General features: G+C 36.5%; 1 protein-coding gene and 1 non-coding gene across 2 annotated transcripts in view; one reads left to right on the top strand and one right to left on the bottom strand.

The window, feature by feature from the left end:
* CEP128 (centrosomal protein 128) overlaps positions 1-19754 on the top strand; it is a 469424-nt gene that overhangs the window by 87970 nt on the left and 361700 nt on the right. The window contains exon 8 of the mRNA XM_052647177.1: positions 18803-18889. Within this exon, the coding sequence (XP_052503137.1) occupies positions 18803-18889 (87 nt within the window). The remainder of the gene's footprint in view (positions 1-18802; positions 18890-19754) is intronic.
* TRNAS-GGA (transfer RNA serine (anticodon GGA)) lies at positions 19385-19456 on the bottom strand. The gene has a single exon. It is a non-coding gene; the product is annotated as a tRNA-Ser (tRNA).

The raw sequence follows: 19754 nt of genomic DNA, 5'->3' as shown, positions 1-19754 counted from the left end.
TCAAGATCGTTCTGAAGCTATATCCTTTTACTATTATTTAGTTTTTGTTCTCTTTTTTTTTTATTAGTCTTACTAGGTATAATTATTTTATTAGTTTTCATTTTGACTAGCTTTGTTTATTAATTCACCCACTTCTTTTAACCTTTATTTTCTGATTTTTCATTTTTCAGATAGATGTTCTGTTTTACAGACTTGCAAGTTAATTAATTGACTTGTTTGTTTTTAAAAATTAATGCTATAAATTTATAAAGAAATTACCCTATGTTTTGACATACTATTATTTTATGATAGTTTCCTTCTAAATTTTATAATTTCTATTATGATTTCTTCAATAATTCAAGACTTAGGAGTGCCTTTTGGAATTTTGAAATATATATGTATGCTTTTTTTTTTTTAACACTTTTTAGTATTTATTTTTAATTTCTTTGAAATTTGTTGAAACTTCCCATTTAGCTTAGTACCATTATCATTTTTTTTGCTATTTTATGAGTAAAAAAATTAAACATTTTCTGTTAAAAATTTTTTTTTTCTATGTGTGTTTGTGTTTAAATGTACATGGGTGACCCTACAAATTTTTCTAAGGAATATATATTCCAGCCATAGTGATTTCCTCTCCTTGTCTTATTGGAATGTTTTTCTTCTGATTCTCAGCCTAACTTACTCTTTTTCATCCTTGAGGTTTAATTACCACCTCTTCAGAGAGAACTTTCCTGCCCCCTTTTCTAAAATAGCCTTTTCTCCCCCATTGTTCCTTATTATGTCATATGACTTTATTTTTTAATAGTAACTCGTGAAGTCACTTTAGTCGTGTCTGATTCTTTGCAATCATATGGACCGTAGCCCGCAAGGCTTCTCTATCCGTGGGATTCTCTAGGCAAGAATAGTGGAGTGGGTTGCTGTTTCCTTCTCCAGGGGATATTCCCAACCCAGGGATTGAACCTGCATCTCTTAAGTTTCCTGCATTGACAGGTGGGTTCTTTACCACTGGCGTCAACTGGCCAGCCCTTTTAATATTACCACATGCCACCTATAGTTGTTATTTGTTTACCTGTGTTATTGCATGGCTTCCCCTCTCTATGGCATAACTACTTAGGTGGCTTTAGTTCTTCCTTCATTGGTAGGAACTTTCCCATCATGCCCTTTGCCCATCATTTCTGGGGCACATAATACAGTGTTTATCACACAACAGATATTCTGTGAATAGTTGTTAAAAAATGAAGACTGCTTTCAAATATAAATAACCATTTAGCTGCATATAACATTCTTGATAGAAAGTTTCTTTCCAAAGTCTGTATACATTTTTGTATTATTCTGTGGCTCTTATTCTTGCAAGGAAGGAAGTACACATCTGCAAATTTTAACTTTTTTTCTTGATCAGGAAAAAAAAACACACACACACTTTGTCAAGATATATTAATAGATAAGCAGTGTCCTGTAAACTGTAATAAAACCAAGCATTAATGTATCTTTTAAAAACAGTCCTTTACTTTTCGAGTGATTTTCATTTTTTAGAAATTCCATATTGTTTTTCTGACTTAATGACTCCTGAAAATGAAACCTAAAAGTGAAAACATAACATAATAAAATAATGGCATTAAATCACTAGTGATATGGTCCATTTGTGTTAATGGTCTGTATTTCTATACACGTTCTTATGCCCTCTTGTCTTACAAGTTTTAACTTTTTTGAAGTATAATATATAACCATTTAAATGATTTAACCCGAATCCCATAAACATTCTTCAAGAATTCAGACAATCACGATTAAGTTTTAAAATATTTCAACTTTTGAAAATGGCCATTTTGATATAGTAGGTTACTGCTTTTCAGAGTATTAATACATTGAAAATTTAGAATAGTTGGATTTCTTCTGTCTTTGTGTCTAACAAAGTTAGATAATTGTTAGCACTACACAGATTCATGAAATAGAAAAGTAGGACCTGTTGAAATATTTATGGGTTTTTTAAACCACGTTAATTCAGCTGTGTGGATGTGGGTAAACTGACACTTTACCAAGTTGTTCCCATTAGGGGTCAGTGCTGCTGCTGCTGCTGCTGCTAAGTCGCTTCAGTTGTGTTGGACTCTGTGCGACCCCATAGACAGAAGCCCACTAGGCTCCTCCGTCCCCGGGATTCTCCAGGCAAAAACACTGGAATGGGTTGCCATTTCCTTCTCCGATGCATGAACGTGAAAAGTGAAAGGGAAGTCGCCCAGTCGTGTCCGATTCTTAGCGACCCCATGGACTGCAGCCTACCAGGCTCCTCCATCCATGGGATTTTCCAGGCAAGAGCACTGGAGTGGGGTGCCATTGTAGCAGATGCTTATTGGCTTGGGTTGGTGGATATTGCAGATAATGGACAGAAAAGGTTTTTTAAGAGACTTTTCAGATACAATTTTTTCTTATGCAATAAGAAGTTTTTAAGGGAAGTTCTTTTAAGGTTTCTCACATAAGTTTCATCAAATGTTTCAAATTTAGATGATAAAAATCATAGGATTCTTAGTAATGGCATTTCTACATGTTTTTGACCACTAGTCGTCAGTATTGAACCATCAATTGTGACACTGCAGGCATCGTTTATTAAAGTTGCTAAACTTTGCTGAAAAATGGTTATAGTATATACACATTCCTCATCTCTTAGAGCTCCCTAAAAGTGCACTTGGCACAAATATTGCAACTGAAAAAAAATCTGATTATTTAACTACTGCTGTTTGAAACCTAAATTGGAAACAGTGTTGCTTTCTACTATTGAAAAATAAAATATGACATATGGAGTATTACATATTAAGACATCTGTTATATTTAACAGTAAAACTGTCATTTCTATATGCCTTTTTGTTAGTTTCTTTCATAATTCCTATTCAGAGTTATAATTCCTTTCTTCCTCTCTCTTTCCCTCCCACTAAAGAAAAATCTTTTTATGTATAGTAAAACAATTAGAGACTACAATTTGAAATGAGAATTTATTTCACTGGGATCATATAGACTTGTGCCATTTTCCAGGTTTCATATTTCTAAGCTATACAGAAGTATCCCAAAGAGACAGTCTCTAAAACTCTATTTCCTAATGATTATTTTCTTCTCCTTAGTAATCACTGCCTTTGCACCCTGTTGTCTTCTCTCCCCAGTTAAATTCATTTTCCACTGATATTCTAATGTTTGTTTTTCATTTGGTTAATCTTGTTTGTTTTTCTTTACTTGTTAGTAGAAAAGCATTTTTTTTATAGCTCTATCATGACTCATTGCGTTTCTAGTGAATTTACATTTCTCTTCAGTACCCTGAATCCTTTTTTTCTTTCTCCCTTTCTTTCTTTTTTAATACTGCATCTGTAGTTTTGTTTATTGGCCAAGAAATGAGAAACTGCTTAGGTTTTTCCAGCATATCCTTGTTCATATTATGGTCATATTAGAATAGTATTTGCAGCTTTAACCTTCTTATGTAGTTCTTTGATGGGTTTCATATGGCAGTGAGAAAAAGCTATGCCATTTCACGTTTATTATCTGAGGTTGAGAACGTGAAGCCTTGCTCCCCTGTATCCGTCTTGGATGGGGGTCAAGTTGGAGTGATGCTGTGATTCAAAACTGGAAAGCCTGGGCAGACTTGGTCTCTGGAGCCCCATTTCCTGATCCTTCTTCTGACTCGTGAACTTGTAGAGAAGGTGCTAAACCTTACCTTTTTGTGTGGCTCATCTTAAGAGTACCTCGTATGACTTATTTCTTTTGAAAAAATGTGGCTATTCATCTTGATAGTAAAATAATTTTAATTTTATATTACAGCTTTTTAGTATATATCTTTTATGGCCTTGCCTTGTCCATTCCTCCCATTCTTGATATCCAGTTCATTATTAAATTTTGTCAATTCTGTCTTGAAAATATTGTCTTAATTGCTAACAACTCACCCATTTATCACTTCTACCCTGACTTATTATCTTGACCTTGTGGGGACTCCTGTTTCCTGCTTGGGGTAGTGGAGTAACCTCCTTGCTTCCCTTCTTAACCTCCTTGCAATCTTTTTCCCATAGAATCAGGTAATGTTACTTCTTTCTTCAAAACCCTCAGTGCTTTCCTTATCTTGTTCAGGATGAAGTCTAAAGTCTTCAGCCTACAAGGACCCTTTGATGTGGTCCCTGCCTGCCATCTTACCCTGGTGTTCTATTGTTCTTCTACTTTGCCTAATTAATCTAGGGCAGTTACCCTGGCCTTACTTTTCCAAGGATAGGCCAGGCACCCTTCTGCTTCTGGACATTTGTGTTTTCCATTCCCAGAGCCAGGGATTTTCAACTTGGAAAGCAGTTGTATTGCATACACCATCTTGTCATTCACAGCTCTACTTCAGAAAAGCCTTATTAATTAGCCTACATAATATATCCCCCTTTTTCCTCCTGAGCTCCTTATCTGGCTGTATTTTTTTCTTTGTAACACTTTTCCTTGTTTGCCATCTGTCTGTCGTCTCTCCCTCTGAGCAGAAGGCAGGCACTTGGTCTGTCGTACTCATTGCTGTATCTCCAGTGCCTAAAACAGTGCCTGCCATAGGCCCAGTAAGTGTCTCTTGAATGAATGAATGCATGTTATAAGCTATTCATTATGAAATATTCTTTTGGCTAGTACCCTCATGGACCTACCACATGCCAGGTGCTGTGCTGGGGACTAGGGATTTAAAAGCTCTTAAAATGATCTATTGTGCTTTCAGGCTCCCAGTTCAGTTGAGAAAGTAGAAATGTTAACAATGAGTGTAAGTTGGTGTGTTATTTCAGCTTTGCCGAGACTCCAGAGTAGCCCGTAGAGGAAATAGTTACCCTTTCTCTGCCCTTTGGGAAAATTTGAGTGAAAGAGATGGCATTTTTACTGAGATTGTGCATTTTCAAATCATTTTAGGCAGATCTTTTATGAATATGATTCTACTCTGTTGCTTATTGCTGTGTAAGAAGCATTTTACCAATCTGTGGCTAAAATCCTTATTTAAATTCAGACCCACTATACTGGTGATTCACAACATTGCTCTTTGTCTTATCATTTTATGCCATGCTAATTATTTTCTTCTGTCTTTTATGTTTGTTACCTGTGGATTACTTTTTTTTTTTTTCCTGCAAGGTTAAACACTTTTTTTGTAAGGTTGTGAGAAATCCTTTAATGTCAACATGCTGAAAGAAAGGAAATAGACGGAAAAGGATGATTGGTTATTATGGGGTTTGTCTTTCAGAGTTGGTTGAACGCTATTTGGCACAGCTGGAAACATGCAGGCCCCAGACGTACAGTGTTCCTTAGTCTTCGTCAGTCTTTCTCTTGATTTCTCTCCTTTCCTCCCATGTCCACCCACTCTCTTATTTAACCTAAGGTCTATTTTATTAGGCATTGATCGTTTCAGATGACACCAAAACACTTCAAATATTCTGTCTGTGGAAAATGTTTTTTTTTTTCCCTAAACTTCTTACAGAAGTTGGAAGAGATCTTGGATGTTGTCTCTTTCAACCTTATATTTACTCAGTACTTGAGTTTCCATTCACAGAGCAAATTTCCTGCATGAATGGTAGATATCAGAGACAGGTCTCTACCAGCCATGTTATCTTTTTTGTATTGGGAAATACTGAGATTAATAGCTAACCAGATTAAAGATAGTTTCATTTTGATACTATTTTTCAGGAACCTATTATTTAATATACTATTTAATATTGATAAGATGAAAGTTGAACATTTAGAAATGTATTTCACATCAGAGAATAGGTAATGTGTCAACTGTTAGCATGCTGCTTAAGGCCTTTGGATCCTTTTGAAGGGAGCGGTTCTGTGAGATGATGTATAGGTGTAAGTTGTCCTAAAATTCTTACAGTCTCATTTCTAGATAATTAATGCTTATGTCTTGTTAGCCTTTTTGCTTTATTAAAAAATAATACCAGAGGATGAGATGGCTGGATGGCATCACTGACTCAATGGACGCGAGTCTGAGTGAACTCTGGGAGTTGGTGATGGACAGGGAGGCCTGACGTGCTGTGATTCATGGTGCCGCAAAGAGTTGGACACGACTGAGCGACTGAACTAAACTGAACTGAAGGCTATTATTTATTACATACTTATACTTTCCATCCTCTTTCACTTCCCTGTTTCAACTATTTTTCTCCAAAATTCTCCCATATATACTAACTTACATCTTCTTCTTATTCAAGTGGTTTTGAATTATGTGTGTTTTTCGGGATGTCCTTCTGGATTGTTCACTGTGCTTATAGTTTTCCTTGGTCGTACCCTTGTTGCAGTAAGTCCTTATATAATTTTTGTTTCTTCTTTCCTAATTGTTTGCTCTCTAGGTTATTGAAGAGTCACTAATTCTATTAGGGCTGCTATGGCCTCTGCTTCATTCTTTGTTTCACCTGTTCTTTACACATCTGCTGAGCTGTTCTTGTGTAGCATCTCATATTCTCTTATTTAATTATAAATAACTACCCATATTGCTTCTATGAGTTGCATTTAAGTCTGACACATATTTTATGTTCATACTACATATGACTAGATCTCAAAGTAATGTTTAATCACATTTTTTTATGTGTGCTTATTTTTTATTGTCAATATTATCCCTGCAAATTATGACAAATACTGCTAACTTAAATCTGTGTAGGGACCATATGCAAATAGACATTTAATGCTATTAATGCTATGATGATGATGAAAAATGTTTGTGTTCTTGTTGACTGAACAGCTGTCTGACAATAGACTGAGGTTTTCTGAGTGCAGGACTTGTTTAATTTCTACTTTATGCTTTTCTTGAAGAGTGGAATGTTTTTATTCACATTTTCAGCAAATTTATACTAGACCATCTGTTTATAAAGCCCTTTTCCATCGTTATCAATTAATATTTATTGGGCAACTACTGAGTGCATAGTAATATTGTGCAAACAAAGATGACTTTGCTACAGATAGGCTTGGTACTGTTTTATTTTGATTAGAAAAAGTAAAAAACAAAACACCCCCCCCACCCCCACAATTCAAAGGCATGAAATAATATCTTCTAACTCTGAACAGTGAAGGATGTTGTGTATTTACAGAGCATTCTGCTCAAATACACCTAAAACTTGAGAAATTCCAAATTAAATTTCCATAATTATCTATGATCTTCTGTTTGTCAATATTTCTAACTCAATGGTCCTGCATTTAGAAAGTCAAACAAAGTATCATATTGCTCTGGGATTTCTAATAAAACTGTGTGTCTCTTTTTTGAGAGGGAACTACTCAGATAAAAACAGACCCTCCACTAAGAGCGGTTGCTTTTTGAATTTGAAGGAAATCCTGGAAAGTACACTTGTTGGGCTCACATTTAACTTTACTTGCAAGATTTTTATTAAGTAAAAGGTTGCATAAAAATAAAATCCATTCCAGTAAAAGCAATGGCATTTAGAAGGGTAATACTCATTACCATTGTTGCTTTTGAATTAAAGAAGTCAAAAGACTTGTATGTCTTTTCAGCATACCAACTTTGTAGGCAATGATTAAGGTTTTGTTTTGCAGATTGGCAAATTTAATAATGTCTGAAGAATGAAATCCTGACACTAGTCAATAGGGGTTTTACTTTTGAGTTATTTTTATAGTCATGGTAGTGGATTTTCACTGATTCATCCATGGTCTCTGGCCTACTTAGTCTTCCATGTGGCCTTGGGGTAAAGTTTAGGGTAAAGACACTGGCCATGCAAGAGAGCAAAGGGAATTGGCTCTCATGGTGATTGAACCCATGACCTTGGTTGACTTCTTTGGCACAGGGCGTCCTAACCAGTCACAGACTCCATAAATATGAATGTAATGGAAGCAATGAGTTTGTTTATTCGTCAGGGAAAATAGGTCCATAATATGTACCCATCTGTCCTACCACAGTAGTTCTTATGAAAGCTCTTTGGAGTCCTGTAATCATAATCACCATATGATAAAAAGAAGAAGAAAAAAGAAAAGACATCTAGGCCATTCTCAAACAGAAGCTTTGAGTTTTATGCTTTCAAAACCTCAGGTATCTTTAAAGAACATTATTGAAGATTTTACTTACATCAGAAGTTATAGCAGTGTGCTTAACTACTGATAAATCTTGCTTAACCACCTGATACTTGATATTAGTCTACTCTTTGAAAAACAGGAATGACTGCAACTTGTGACTCCTCACTACGTGCTTACTGCTTCAGTATGGAAAATACACATAGTTCAGCTTGCAGCACGGTTTTAGAATCTTCCCCTTTGGTTTCCCCCAAATCTATATGGTGTCACAGTGGTAATGATCAGTATCAGATTCCTTTGGACTTCTCTCACACAGTCCTACTTTCACTTATTTAAGTGTTTTAAAATTGTAGATGTTGGTATAGAATTTTTGTTCCTTGGTTACAGCTGAAAATAAATTTCTTTGAACAATTTAAGTAATATTCACTTAGCTGTCTTTGAGTTAGATATTGGCTCAGGGATTTAGAAGATGAATGTATTGTTTTCTGCCTTGAAAAGAAACTTAATTTTTTTTGTTTGTTTTGTTATGGTTTTTGTTGGCACAGATAATCCCCAACTGGATGAACTTAAAGGCTAAAATTTTCCGTGACTTTAGCTAGTTTTCATGTGGGAGGAATCTCTGACTTGATTTAGGAAAAAACAAAATTTAGAAATTCACAGAACTTGATAGAAATAAAATCTGAGTTAATTTAAATGAGTAGTACTATATGAGCAATAAAATCCTGCTGTGTTATGTATATATATTCCTTTTCAAAATATGTATTTTTCTATTGATGTTTGATAGTTTTGGAGCTGTGATTTAGGTTTACAGAATAGAATTTTGGAAATAGCAGACTTATGTCTTTTAAAAAATTCCAGTCAAGTCAGGTTCCAATTACAGTGTTTTATACATACTGAGTACTTAATAATGTTTTTCTTCGATCTGAAATATAACATGTCCCTAAAGCTTTTGATTTTTTAAAATACATAAACAACTTACAACTTCAATTTATAGCTTATGTGGTCTAATTGGCATCAAAATATGGTGACTCAGTGGTAAATAATCTGCCTGCCAATGCAGGGAACGTGAGTTTAATCACTGGGTCAGGAAGATCCCCTGGAGAAGGAAATGGCAACGTTCTCCAGTATTCTTGCCTGGGAAATCCCATGAACAAAGGAGCCTGATGGGCTACAGTCCATGGGGTTGCAAAAGAGTCGGGCATGACTTAGCGATTAAACAACAACCACAGTTACTATATTATGAAGTTTAAAATATTTGCTGATTTTTATTTTGTACTTACATGAACAATTATAAAAAGTAAATGACTTATGAAGTCATGAAAAGATATAGAAGAACCTTAAAGGCATATTACTACGTGAAAGAAGCTAGTTTGAAAAGATCACAGACTGTATGATTTTGACTAAGTGACTGTCTGGGGGGAAAGATATGGAGATAGTAGACAGCATCAAGTTGGGGTAGACAGGGGAGAGATGAATAGGTGGATCACAGGGGACTTTTTTAGGATAGTGAAATTACTCTTTATGGTACTATAATGGTGCATACTTGTCATTATACATTTGTCCAAACTCATACAACGTATGACAGCAAGTGAACCTTATGTAACCCATGAACTTTGGGTTATTATGATGCATCAATTTAGGTTCATTACTTGTGACAAATGTACCATTTTGTTGGAGGATGTTGATAATTGGGGAGGTTATACCTGTATGTGGACTAAGTGTATATGGGAACTGTCTGTACCTTCCTCTTAATTTGACTGTGAACTTAAAACCACTCTAAAAAATAAGGGTTTAAGAAAAAAAAATATATATATATAATAAACACAAATATATATACATATATAAATACACACATATATATTAAGAGCAACTGTTATTATAATTTTCAGTAATATGACTTTTTCATTTTTTAGTTTTACTGGGGAAAAAGAAAATCTGACTTAAAAGTTTGTACCTTTAATATACTATTACAGACCTGTTGTTCATTATGAGCACAGACTTATTTTCCTATAGTCCTGTTGGTTTATCATCTACATATTCTTGCTCTTGTGACCAATGGCCTGCAGTTGTAGCACTGCTGAGTGACTAGGGTGAGACAGGATAGCTTATGCTTATAATTTTTTTTTGAAATTTCAGTGGCCTGTGTGGGTAATTAACATGTGACCTTTATTTCATTCCAGCGCCATCATTCTTACCCAGGCTTTGCTGGTCCATTTAAAGTAGACAAAAGGCCTTTAGTTCCTCATTTGTTCTACATTTTTGAGTGTGTTATTTTTTAGAACCTCTTGATAAACATGCCTATTGTCAAAGTTGTGGGAGTTTTTTGGTCAGATGAAATGTCTGCAAACATTTTTTTTTTCTCCTTTCCCCTGTTCTTTTTCAAGGAGAGACTCCTTGTTTTTTTGGATTATATTTAACTATGAGAATTCAGAAGCATCAGCCTCTAAAGAACTTAAGTAGTACAATACTCACTATGTTAGTCTTTTTAATGGAAATAGGCACACTTAAGGAAAAGAAGAAAAGTTGTTATTAAAGGTTTAAATGTGCTCTAGGGACCCTCTATTAAGGCCCGTGTTGTTGCTGTGATCTTAAATATGTAAAAGACAATCTGAATCCAGAAGCAGGGCACATGATAGCTTTATAGCTAAACTGCTTTTAAGAAAAAAAACAAGCTTTAAAGGGCAAAATAACACAGTAATAGAAATTCATTGGCATGTGAATTTTTTTCCTCTTTATAACTACTTTTACGGGGTCAGTTTTCAATATAATTCTAAGTTGCTTGATCTAAGTCAAATGGAAAAGAAATCCAGTGTGGCCTTACATTTTTAAAAGAGGTAGTAAATGAATTAAAGTTTGTTACTAAGGTTTAAAGAAATGACTTGTAATTTTGATTCATTGACTGTTACCTGTGTTTCCAAAATTTAAAGTGCATTAATGTAGCTATTTACTAGATCTTAAGAGTTAGACCTCTTTTGGTCTTTCACTTTAAACTAATATAGAAAATGTAGAAAATAGGTTCAGTGTTTCGGGCTAGAATATTGCTTGTGTGTTACTTGTTACTGGCTGTGTTGTATAGGTAGCAGAAATAATGTTTTAAGTTAACGAGATTTCTAAATAATATGGTTGAAATAGAGTAATTTTCTCTGGGCTGCTTCTCGATACCTCACTTTTGCTCCTCCGGTGAAAACAATAAAGTTTAAGTTCTCATTGCCTCAGTTTTCTGAGACTTACATATCCTTAGAGCAGCAGTCCCCAGCCTTTTGGTACCAGGGACTGGTTTCATGGAAGAAAATTTTTCCACATACTGGGGTTGGACTGGGGATGGTTTTGTGATGATTCAAACAATTACATTTATTGTTCACTTTATTTATATTAATATTACATCAGTTCCACCTCAGTTCATCAACCATTAGACCTTGGAGTTCGGGGATCCCTGGCTTAGAATAAAAGGAGAAATAAAAAAGAAGGGCATTACATGATGTTTTAAACACCAAGTAGAGCTACAATAGAAACGTATGTCATTTTGGAAAAGTGATGTAATTAACTAGAAAGTAAGGAGGAAAGGAAGTATTGTTGCAGATTCTTAGCTATCCAAGAGAATTAGAGATTCTTTTATTCCACCAGCTCATGTATGGAAATTCAAATTTAAAAACAAAATAGACAGTTGACTTTCAGAAGAATTATGTTTTTCTAGGGCATAATCCTAAAGGAAATCAGTCCTGAATATTCACTGGAAGGACTGATGCTGAAGCTGAAGCTCCAGTACTTTTGCCACCTGATGCGAAGAACTGATTCATTGGAAAAGATCCTGATGCTGGGAAAGACTGAAGGCGGGAGGAGAAGGGAGTGACAGAGGATGTGAGATGGTTGGATGGCATCACCGACTCGATGGACATGAGTTTGAGCAAGCTCTGGGAGTTGGTGATTAACAGGGAGGCCTGGTGTGCTGCAGTCCATGGGGTCTCAAAGAGTAGGACATGACTGAGCGACTGAACTGAGGGCATAATTCCATGTACTAGGAAACACAATTTGATTAAAGTTCAACTTATTGATATTCCTTTCACATCAAGTAAAATTACTAACATTTTTACTAATTATAAGATATGAAAATTAAATATCTATTAGTATGAGAATGTAGCCTTCCTAAGTGGTCAGTGGAAAGAAAAAGAGGAAAACAATAGAATGGGAAGGACTAGAGATCTCTTCAAGAGAATTAGAGATACCAAGGGAGCATTTCATGCAAAGATGGGCACAATAAAGGACACAAATGGTATGAACCTAACAGAAGCAAAAGAGATTAAGAAGAGGTGGCAAGAATACATAGAAGAAGAAGAAGAAGAAAAAAAATAGGTAACCACGATGGTGTGATCAGTCAGCTCGAGCCAGAAATCCTGGAGTCTGATGTCAGGTGGGCCTTACGAAGCATCACTACAAACAAAAGCTAGTGGAGGTGATGGAATTCCAGTTGAGCTATTTCAAATCCTAAAAGATGATGCTGTGAAAGTGCCTCACTCAGTATGCCAGCAAATTTGGAAAACTCAGCAGTGACCACAGGACTGGGAAAGGTCAGTTTTCATTCCAATCCCAAAGAAAGGCAATGCCAAAGAATGCTCAAACTACTTCACAATTGCACTCATCTCACACGCTAGCAAAGTAATGCTCAAAATTCTCCAAGGTAGGCTCCAACAGTATGTGAATCGAGAACATCCAGCTAATTAAGTTGGTTTTAGGAAAGGCAGAGGAACCAGAGATGAAACTGCCAACATCCATTGGATCATCAAAAAAGCAAGAGGGTTCCAGAAAAACATCTACTTCTGCTTCATTGACGACACAACAAACTCTGGAAAATTCTTCAAGAGATGGGAATACCAGACCACTTTACCTGCCTCCTGAGAAATCTGTATGCAGGTCAAGAAGCCAACAGTTAGAACAAAGCATGTAACAATGGACTGGTTCCAAATTGGGAAAGGAGTATGTCAAGGCTGTATATTGTCACCTTGGTTATTTAACTTATATGCAGAGTACATCATGAGAAACGCTGGGCTGGATGAAACACAGGCTGGAATCAAGATTGCCGAGAGAAATATCAATAACCTCAGATATGCAGAGGACACCACCCTTATAGCAGAAAGTGAAGAGGAACTAAAGAGCCTCTTGATGAAAGTGAAAGAGTAGAGTGAAAAAGCTGGCTTAAAACTCAATATTCAAAAACTAAGATCATGGCATCCAATCCCATCACTTGTTTGCAGATAGATGGGAAACAATGGAAACAGTGACATACTTTATTTTCTTGGGCTCCAAAATTGCTGCAGATGGTGACTGCAGCCTTGAAATTAAGACATTTGCTCCTTGGAAGAAAAGCTATAACCAACCTAGACAGCATATTAAAAAGCAGAGACAGCATATTAAAACCGTCTTGACAAAGCTATGGTTTTTCCAGTAGTCATGTATGGATGTGAGAGTTGGACCATAAAGAAAGCTGAGCGCATTGATGCTTTTGAACTTGGTATTGAAGAAGACCCTTGAGAGTCCCTTGGACAACAATTAGATCAAACCAGTGAATCCTAAAGGAAATCAGTCCTGAATATCCATGGAAAGGATTGATGTAGAAGTTGAAACTCCAATACTTTGGCCACCTGATGCAAAGAACTGCCTCACTGGAAAAGACCCTGATGCTGGGAAAGATTGATGGCAGGAGGAGAAGGGGACAACAGAGGATGAGATGGTTGGATGGCATCATGACTCGATGGACATGAGTTTCAGCAAGCTCCGGGAGTTGGTGATAGACAGCGAGGCCTGGTGGGCTGCAGTCCATGGGATCGTAAAGAGTTGGAATCGACTGAATGACTGAACTGATGTGATGAGAATGAAAAGTAATTATTTGCCAACTGCCCGGTAAGAGGATCCTGGATCCTGATAACTTTTCTTTATGGAGTGAGGAAAGTGGGGATGTTGGACATGGTAACCAGTATAAGTGTTCAAAGTTGAGAATTGGAATAGAGCACATTGCTCTGTATAACTTGGGGAGGGATATTTAGAAGCCATTTGGGAATATCCAGAAGCTGAAAAGAAACCCAAACAATGAAGCTGAAGAAAGATGGAGGGGAACTGGGGAGAAAGAGAGTTCCTGATGAGTGAAATAGGAGAATTAGGATTAGATGGAAACTTGATGAGTGTACTCCATCCACCGATATGGTCTTACATAAATTCTACATTACCCGTTAGTGTTTTTGGTGCAGGTAGTTTATCTGGAGGAGAGTGCAGAGGGGTTCAGCTTTCTACTTAGCAGTGAGCACTGGCCTGTGAGTTAACATACCAGGAATCTGCGTTGCATTTTGTAGGCCAAAAACGTACAGGTAATGTTACATTAGGTCTGATTTTAAGCTTAAATTGGTGGGTGAAATGTAAGCATACTTGCGTAGCTCAAATTGTCTACCAGAATATTACTTTAGTGATTTTAACATATTTCCACATATTCTTTGATATTCTCCTGTTGGGAAGTGGAGCTTAACTCTTCTCCCTTGAATTGTGGGCTGGACTTAATGACTTGCTTCTAACAGAGTCTGGAAAGGAAAGAATACTAACGTTATGGCAGAGAGATTTGGCAGCTACCATGCTGCCCTAAACAAGTGATCAAGGTTACTTTTGCTAGTCCTGAGTCATGTTATCATGTTCCCTACAGGGTGATGCTCTGAGAAGGGCACTTACCTCTTGGATATTCTGTTCCCATATTTATGAGCTCTAATTATGAGAATACATCAGAAAAACCCATATTGAAGGATGTTCTATGAAATATGTCTTAGAAGATACTTGAAGTGTTTCCTCTTTGAAAATACTGAAATCATAAAAGGAAGAAAAGATTGAAAAACTTCCCCAGATCAGAGGAGACTAAAAAGATGAGATGCTCTGAAGTGTCTTGGATAAAGACCGTATGATAAGTTGAATAAAGCCTGTAGTTTAATGGTTTTGTAACAGTGTTGACATCTTTGTTTTGATAAACCTACCATTGTTATGTAAGATGTTAATTTCAGGGAAAGCTAGGTGAAAGATATATGGAAATTCTAAGCTGTCTTTACAATTGTACTGTAAATCTGAATTATCAAAAATAAAACCATTCAGAGGATTTTTCCCTAAGGAAAAGTCTAAAATGATGTCTTTGGAAAATAGGAAAGAGTTATTAACTCTTTGACACAAACCCCCAAATAAATATTTATTTTCTCGACATCAGCACATCATGATAATTGTTTTTTTTTTTTTTCAGAAAGAAAGACAGCTTGGTGTTTGAGAAAATGTAGTGGTTAAGAAAGGTGGGAGAAATCTGGGAAACTTTCATGTAGTTGATGAGCAGAGTTGGCCAGTTGTAAACTGCAGTTGTTATTCAGGAATTATAAAGGGATGTTTATTCATCCATTAAATAACATATGTTTACCACCTAAAATGTGCCAAGAATTGTGTTAGAGTTAAAATGTGATCTTGACAGATGGGGTCCCTGGCCTTCTGAAGCTTATACCATAGTGACAACAAACCTTTTGCAGTTCCCTTTGGACATGTAAAGTTCTAGATAAACAAGGAATATTTGAATGCCTATCTATGTAAGTTAAAATGAGCATATAAATGAATTAAGCTTTTTAAAATAATTGACTTAAGGTATGTAAACACTTGGAAAATGTTAATATATCTTTCTTATTTGTTTGTCTTTGATGTAAAAAGTGATAGGATTTTTAAATTCTAAGTTTTGGAGCTCATGAGAAAAGGACAGAAATGTATTAATTCTAGTTAGTAAAACGGAAAAATTTCTTCCCTGGAGAATTTTTGGAGTTTGAGTTCTTGAGTAAGTTAAATTCCTTAGAGTGGCAGCATGAAGTTAAGCCAGGTCTTAGAGGTGCCTCCTTCTGTTTTCAGTAAGCAGAGGTGGAAACAATTTGAAACATGAAGATGTACAAAATCTTACTGGAAGGACACTAGCCATTACTGGCTGAAGGTTGCAGAGTCTTCCAAGGTGGATTTTGAGTTTGGCTTTGGAAGTGAATGACTCTCATATTTGGGACAAGCTCATCTTTCTGGAAGTTTTTTATGGCCTTAAGTGATGCCACCTGGCTTGAGTGGGCCTTCAGTGCATACCCATTTGGAATGGCTTCTGCTTAGGCGTTTGAATCCAGAAGGGGAGCCGGGGGAGCCTGACTGTTTATAATTTAATCAAACTTTATAATCTGCCTGAAGAAGCCTCCTCATAGTCTCCTCCCTGTGGAAAAGCCCAGGCTGGTTTTTATTTCAAAGAAAAAATATTGAAAAGATAACCAACTAAGTTTCACTCATTAAAGAAAAAAAAGGTGAGGGGTGGCTAGGTTGGAATGATGATGTTGGGGAATAAGATAGTTCAAATATTATTAAATGAATTCATGAAAAATATAGCAACAATTTATATCTTTTTTCTTCATATTTCTCCCTCCTTCCCTCTCCCTCTTTCTGTCTTTCTCCCTCTCACACACACACACACGTTAGGTGGAGTTAGACTGAAGAAGCAAGGAAAGAATAGAGATGCAGTAATTCTCAAATTTCTAGGATAATTTTTTTCAGGAAAAATTTCTAAACACATCCCACCAGCCAAAAACAAATAGATAAGTAAGTATTATTACAAATTCTACTTACCTTACAATGAAGACCAAGTATCAAACATCAAAATCACTTGGTAGCTACCTGAAAAACGTTAAGGTTTGTAATACTTTATCAATTGTTAGCAGTCTTGTAATCATGATTGTTGATGTTTAATCACAATGTCATGTCCTACTCTCTTGTGACCCCATGGACTGCAACCCACCAGGCTCCTCTGTCCATAAGATTTCCCAGGCAAGAACAACTGGAGTGGGCTGCTATTTCCTTCTCCAGGGGAATCTTCCTGACCCAAGGATCGAACTCATGTCTCCTGCAACTCCTGCATTGGCAGGTGGATTCTCTACCTCTGAGCCACCTGGGAAGTCCCCTTTTTATGCTTTACAAGTATCAAATTATTTAGTCTTCATATTCACTCTGTGCTTAATACTGTTATTTCAACATGGAGAGGCAATACCATTCAGGGTTAACAGGCAGATAGCCCGAATCTACTTCCTGTCTCTGTCATGAACTAGATGAATGACCTTGAGCAAAGTATTCAATTCTTTGTAACTCCAGCTTCCCTCTTAATAAAATGGCCTTAATGATAACTCATGGAATTTTCATAAAAATTTAATATAAATATTTAGTATGTAGAATATATTAATATTTACTTTATGTAAGAAGAAGAAGAATGCCTGGACACAGCACTCTCAAAGTATTATTATATTATTTATACTCAAGCCAAAATTACTCTGCGTTTTTGGGTTTCCCTGGTGGCTCAGTGGTAAAAATTCCACCTGCCAGTGCCGGAGACTTGGGTTCAGTCCCTGGGTTGGGAAGATCCCCTGGAGAAGGACATGGCAATCCATTCCAGTATTCCTGCTTAGAAAATCTCATGGTCAGAGGAGCCTGGCAGGCTGCAGTCAATGGGGTTGCAAAAGAGTCAGACAGAACTTAGGAACTAACCAGCAGCTCTGCCTTTTGCTTTAATTGTTTCTGTTAGTGAGAGTGGGAGCTGTGCAGAGGCAGCAGTGATCTCATGGGTGGGGGTCCATGGTTATTCTGTACACACATGTGTATGTGCTTTGGAGATATTGGTTGGATATGTGCGTAAATGAAATTGAAATGTGATTGATTCTATTTGTGTCAAAACAACAGTTTTAACATGTTTTGCTGTTTGCCTAAAAATAATTTTTCTTTTGAGCATCATAGAACTTGTTGGAAAAGAGATCTGGAAATTTGGCTTTTCTTAATTTTTATGGTCTCCACACATGTACCTTTTTAAGTCTAAATGCTCAACGTGTCAAAAAATTTTTTAAGCAAATGAATTGTTTTTTAGATGAAAGATTGCTGTTAGTATAAACTTTTTTCTCAAGTTTAATTTTGTTTTAACATAGATACAAACCAAAACAAACACTTTTGTGGTTAAGTTTTGATGTTTGGATTTTCTTAAAGTTCCTTTTCTTCATTTTATTAAAGAGAGAAAAATGGGAAGAAAAATCAAAAGGAAAAAAGTTAAAAGGAAAAAATATTTATTGAAGAGAGAGAAAAAAATAATACTTTTTTTGCTGTATGTGAAGTAAGGTTTGAAGAGCCAGTTATATGTTGTGATAAAATGTCATATATGCAATAATGATGCAACCAGCATCTTTCTACATTGATTTTTTTTTTTTCCCCAGAATTTGAAAAGGTAGTCAACTGGTTTTGGGTATCATATCAGAATAGTTGAACAGATAATATTACTTGTGAAGTCGCTTAGTCGTGTCCGACTCTCTGTGACCCCCTGGACTGTAGCCTACCAGGCTCCTCTGTCCATGGGATTTTCCAGGCAATGGTACTGGAGTGGATTGCCATTTCCTTCCCCAGGGGATCTTCCCGACCCAGGGATCGAACCCGGGTCTCCCGCATTGTAGACAGACGCTTTACCGTCTGAGCCACCAGGGAAATACTGTTATTTCTGCAGGCTGTAAAATTTGTTTCCAAGAAAACTGTTAGCTGTCCAAGTTCTCTGAATGTGTTATAAAATTCCCAAAGGTGGGAAAAAATGAAATTAAGTGGAACTTGATTAGGTAGATTGGAAAGTTGTTTATATTTGATCCCCAGCGAAGTGATCTTAGGACTTGAGTGAATGAGCAGGTTGTGATTCATGTGTATGTTTTGGGCAATTCATAATCATCTGCCTCAGCTTATTCTTAATAAATCCTTTTAGAATATTAATAGTGTTTATTTTCCCATTCTGTCTTTCTAGGCACTGAAGAAACAAGAAGCTAAAGCAGAGGAGGATGAAGGAGAAATGAAAAATAAGCTAAGACAAACAGAAAGTGAGAAGAGTAAAGTAAGATTCTGAAAATTATCTTTCAAAGAGTACTACTAATGTTTGGGGCCACTGACATTCATTGAATGCCTTGAGAAGTGTCCTGAGGTCATTTGCTTATTAGTGCAGTGAGGCCTGTATGATCTGATGTGAAATCACTTGGCTTCAGGGCTCTGCCACTCTCTGCTACTTGCTCTTGGAAACATGCCCAGGTAGTTTGCTACCTTGTCTTCTGGCCACTTTGCTTTTTCAGATGAGGGTTAAACTTGACCATTCCTTGTTGGAGAACATTTAAAGAGCTTGACTTTGCTGCAGGGTTAGGAAAGACCTGTTGTTTAAAGGCTGAATATTTTGCATCTGTTCATTTTCATTGAAAAGTGAAAGTGAAAGTGAAGTTGCTCAGTTGTGTCTGACTCTTTGAGACCCCATGGACTGTGGCCTACCAGGCTCCTCCCTCCATGGGATTCTCCAGGCAAGAGTACTGGAGTGGGGTGCCATTTCCTTCTCCAGGGGATCTTCCCAACCCAGGGATCGAACCTGGGTCTCCTGCATTCCAGGCAGATGCTTTAACCTCTGAGCCATGAGGGAAGCCATTACAGAAGATAAAAATAAGCAGCCTCATTCTGAAAAATCCTCTGTTCTTATTAAATACTAAGAACCTTTGCTATATATTCATGTCTGTGAACCTGCAGAGCCTAGCTCTTTAGAACTGGAAGGTGATTCAGAGGCCAGACAACTCTGTTCAATTTGCAAATAAGTAGGTTTCAGGCTGAGCCCAGAGTAATAAATGATAAAGTGAAAATTTGCCCCCGCTGTAATGTTCTTTATCCCACATTGTCTTTTCCGTTTGCCTTTGCCTCCTTTATTTCACCAAATTCCGTAGAGT

This window comes from Budorcas taxicolor, chromosome 10 (assembly GCF_023091745.1).
Source record: "Budorcas taxicolor isolate Tak-1 chromosome 10, Takin1.1, whole genome shotgun sequence".
NCBI lineage: Eukaryota > Metazoa > Chordata > Mammalia > Artiodactyla > Bovidae > Budorcas > Budorcas taxicolor.
The sequence above is the reverse complement of the archived record's forward strand: the minus strand, read 5'-3'. Positions and strand labels throughout refer to the sequence as shown.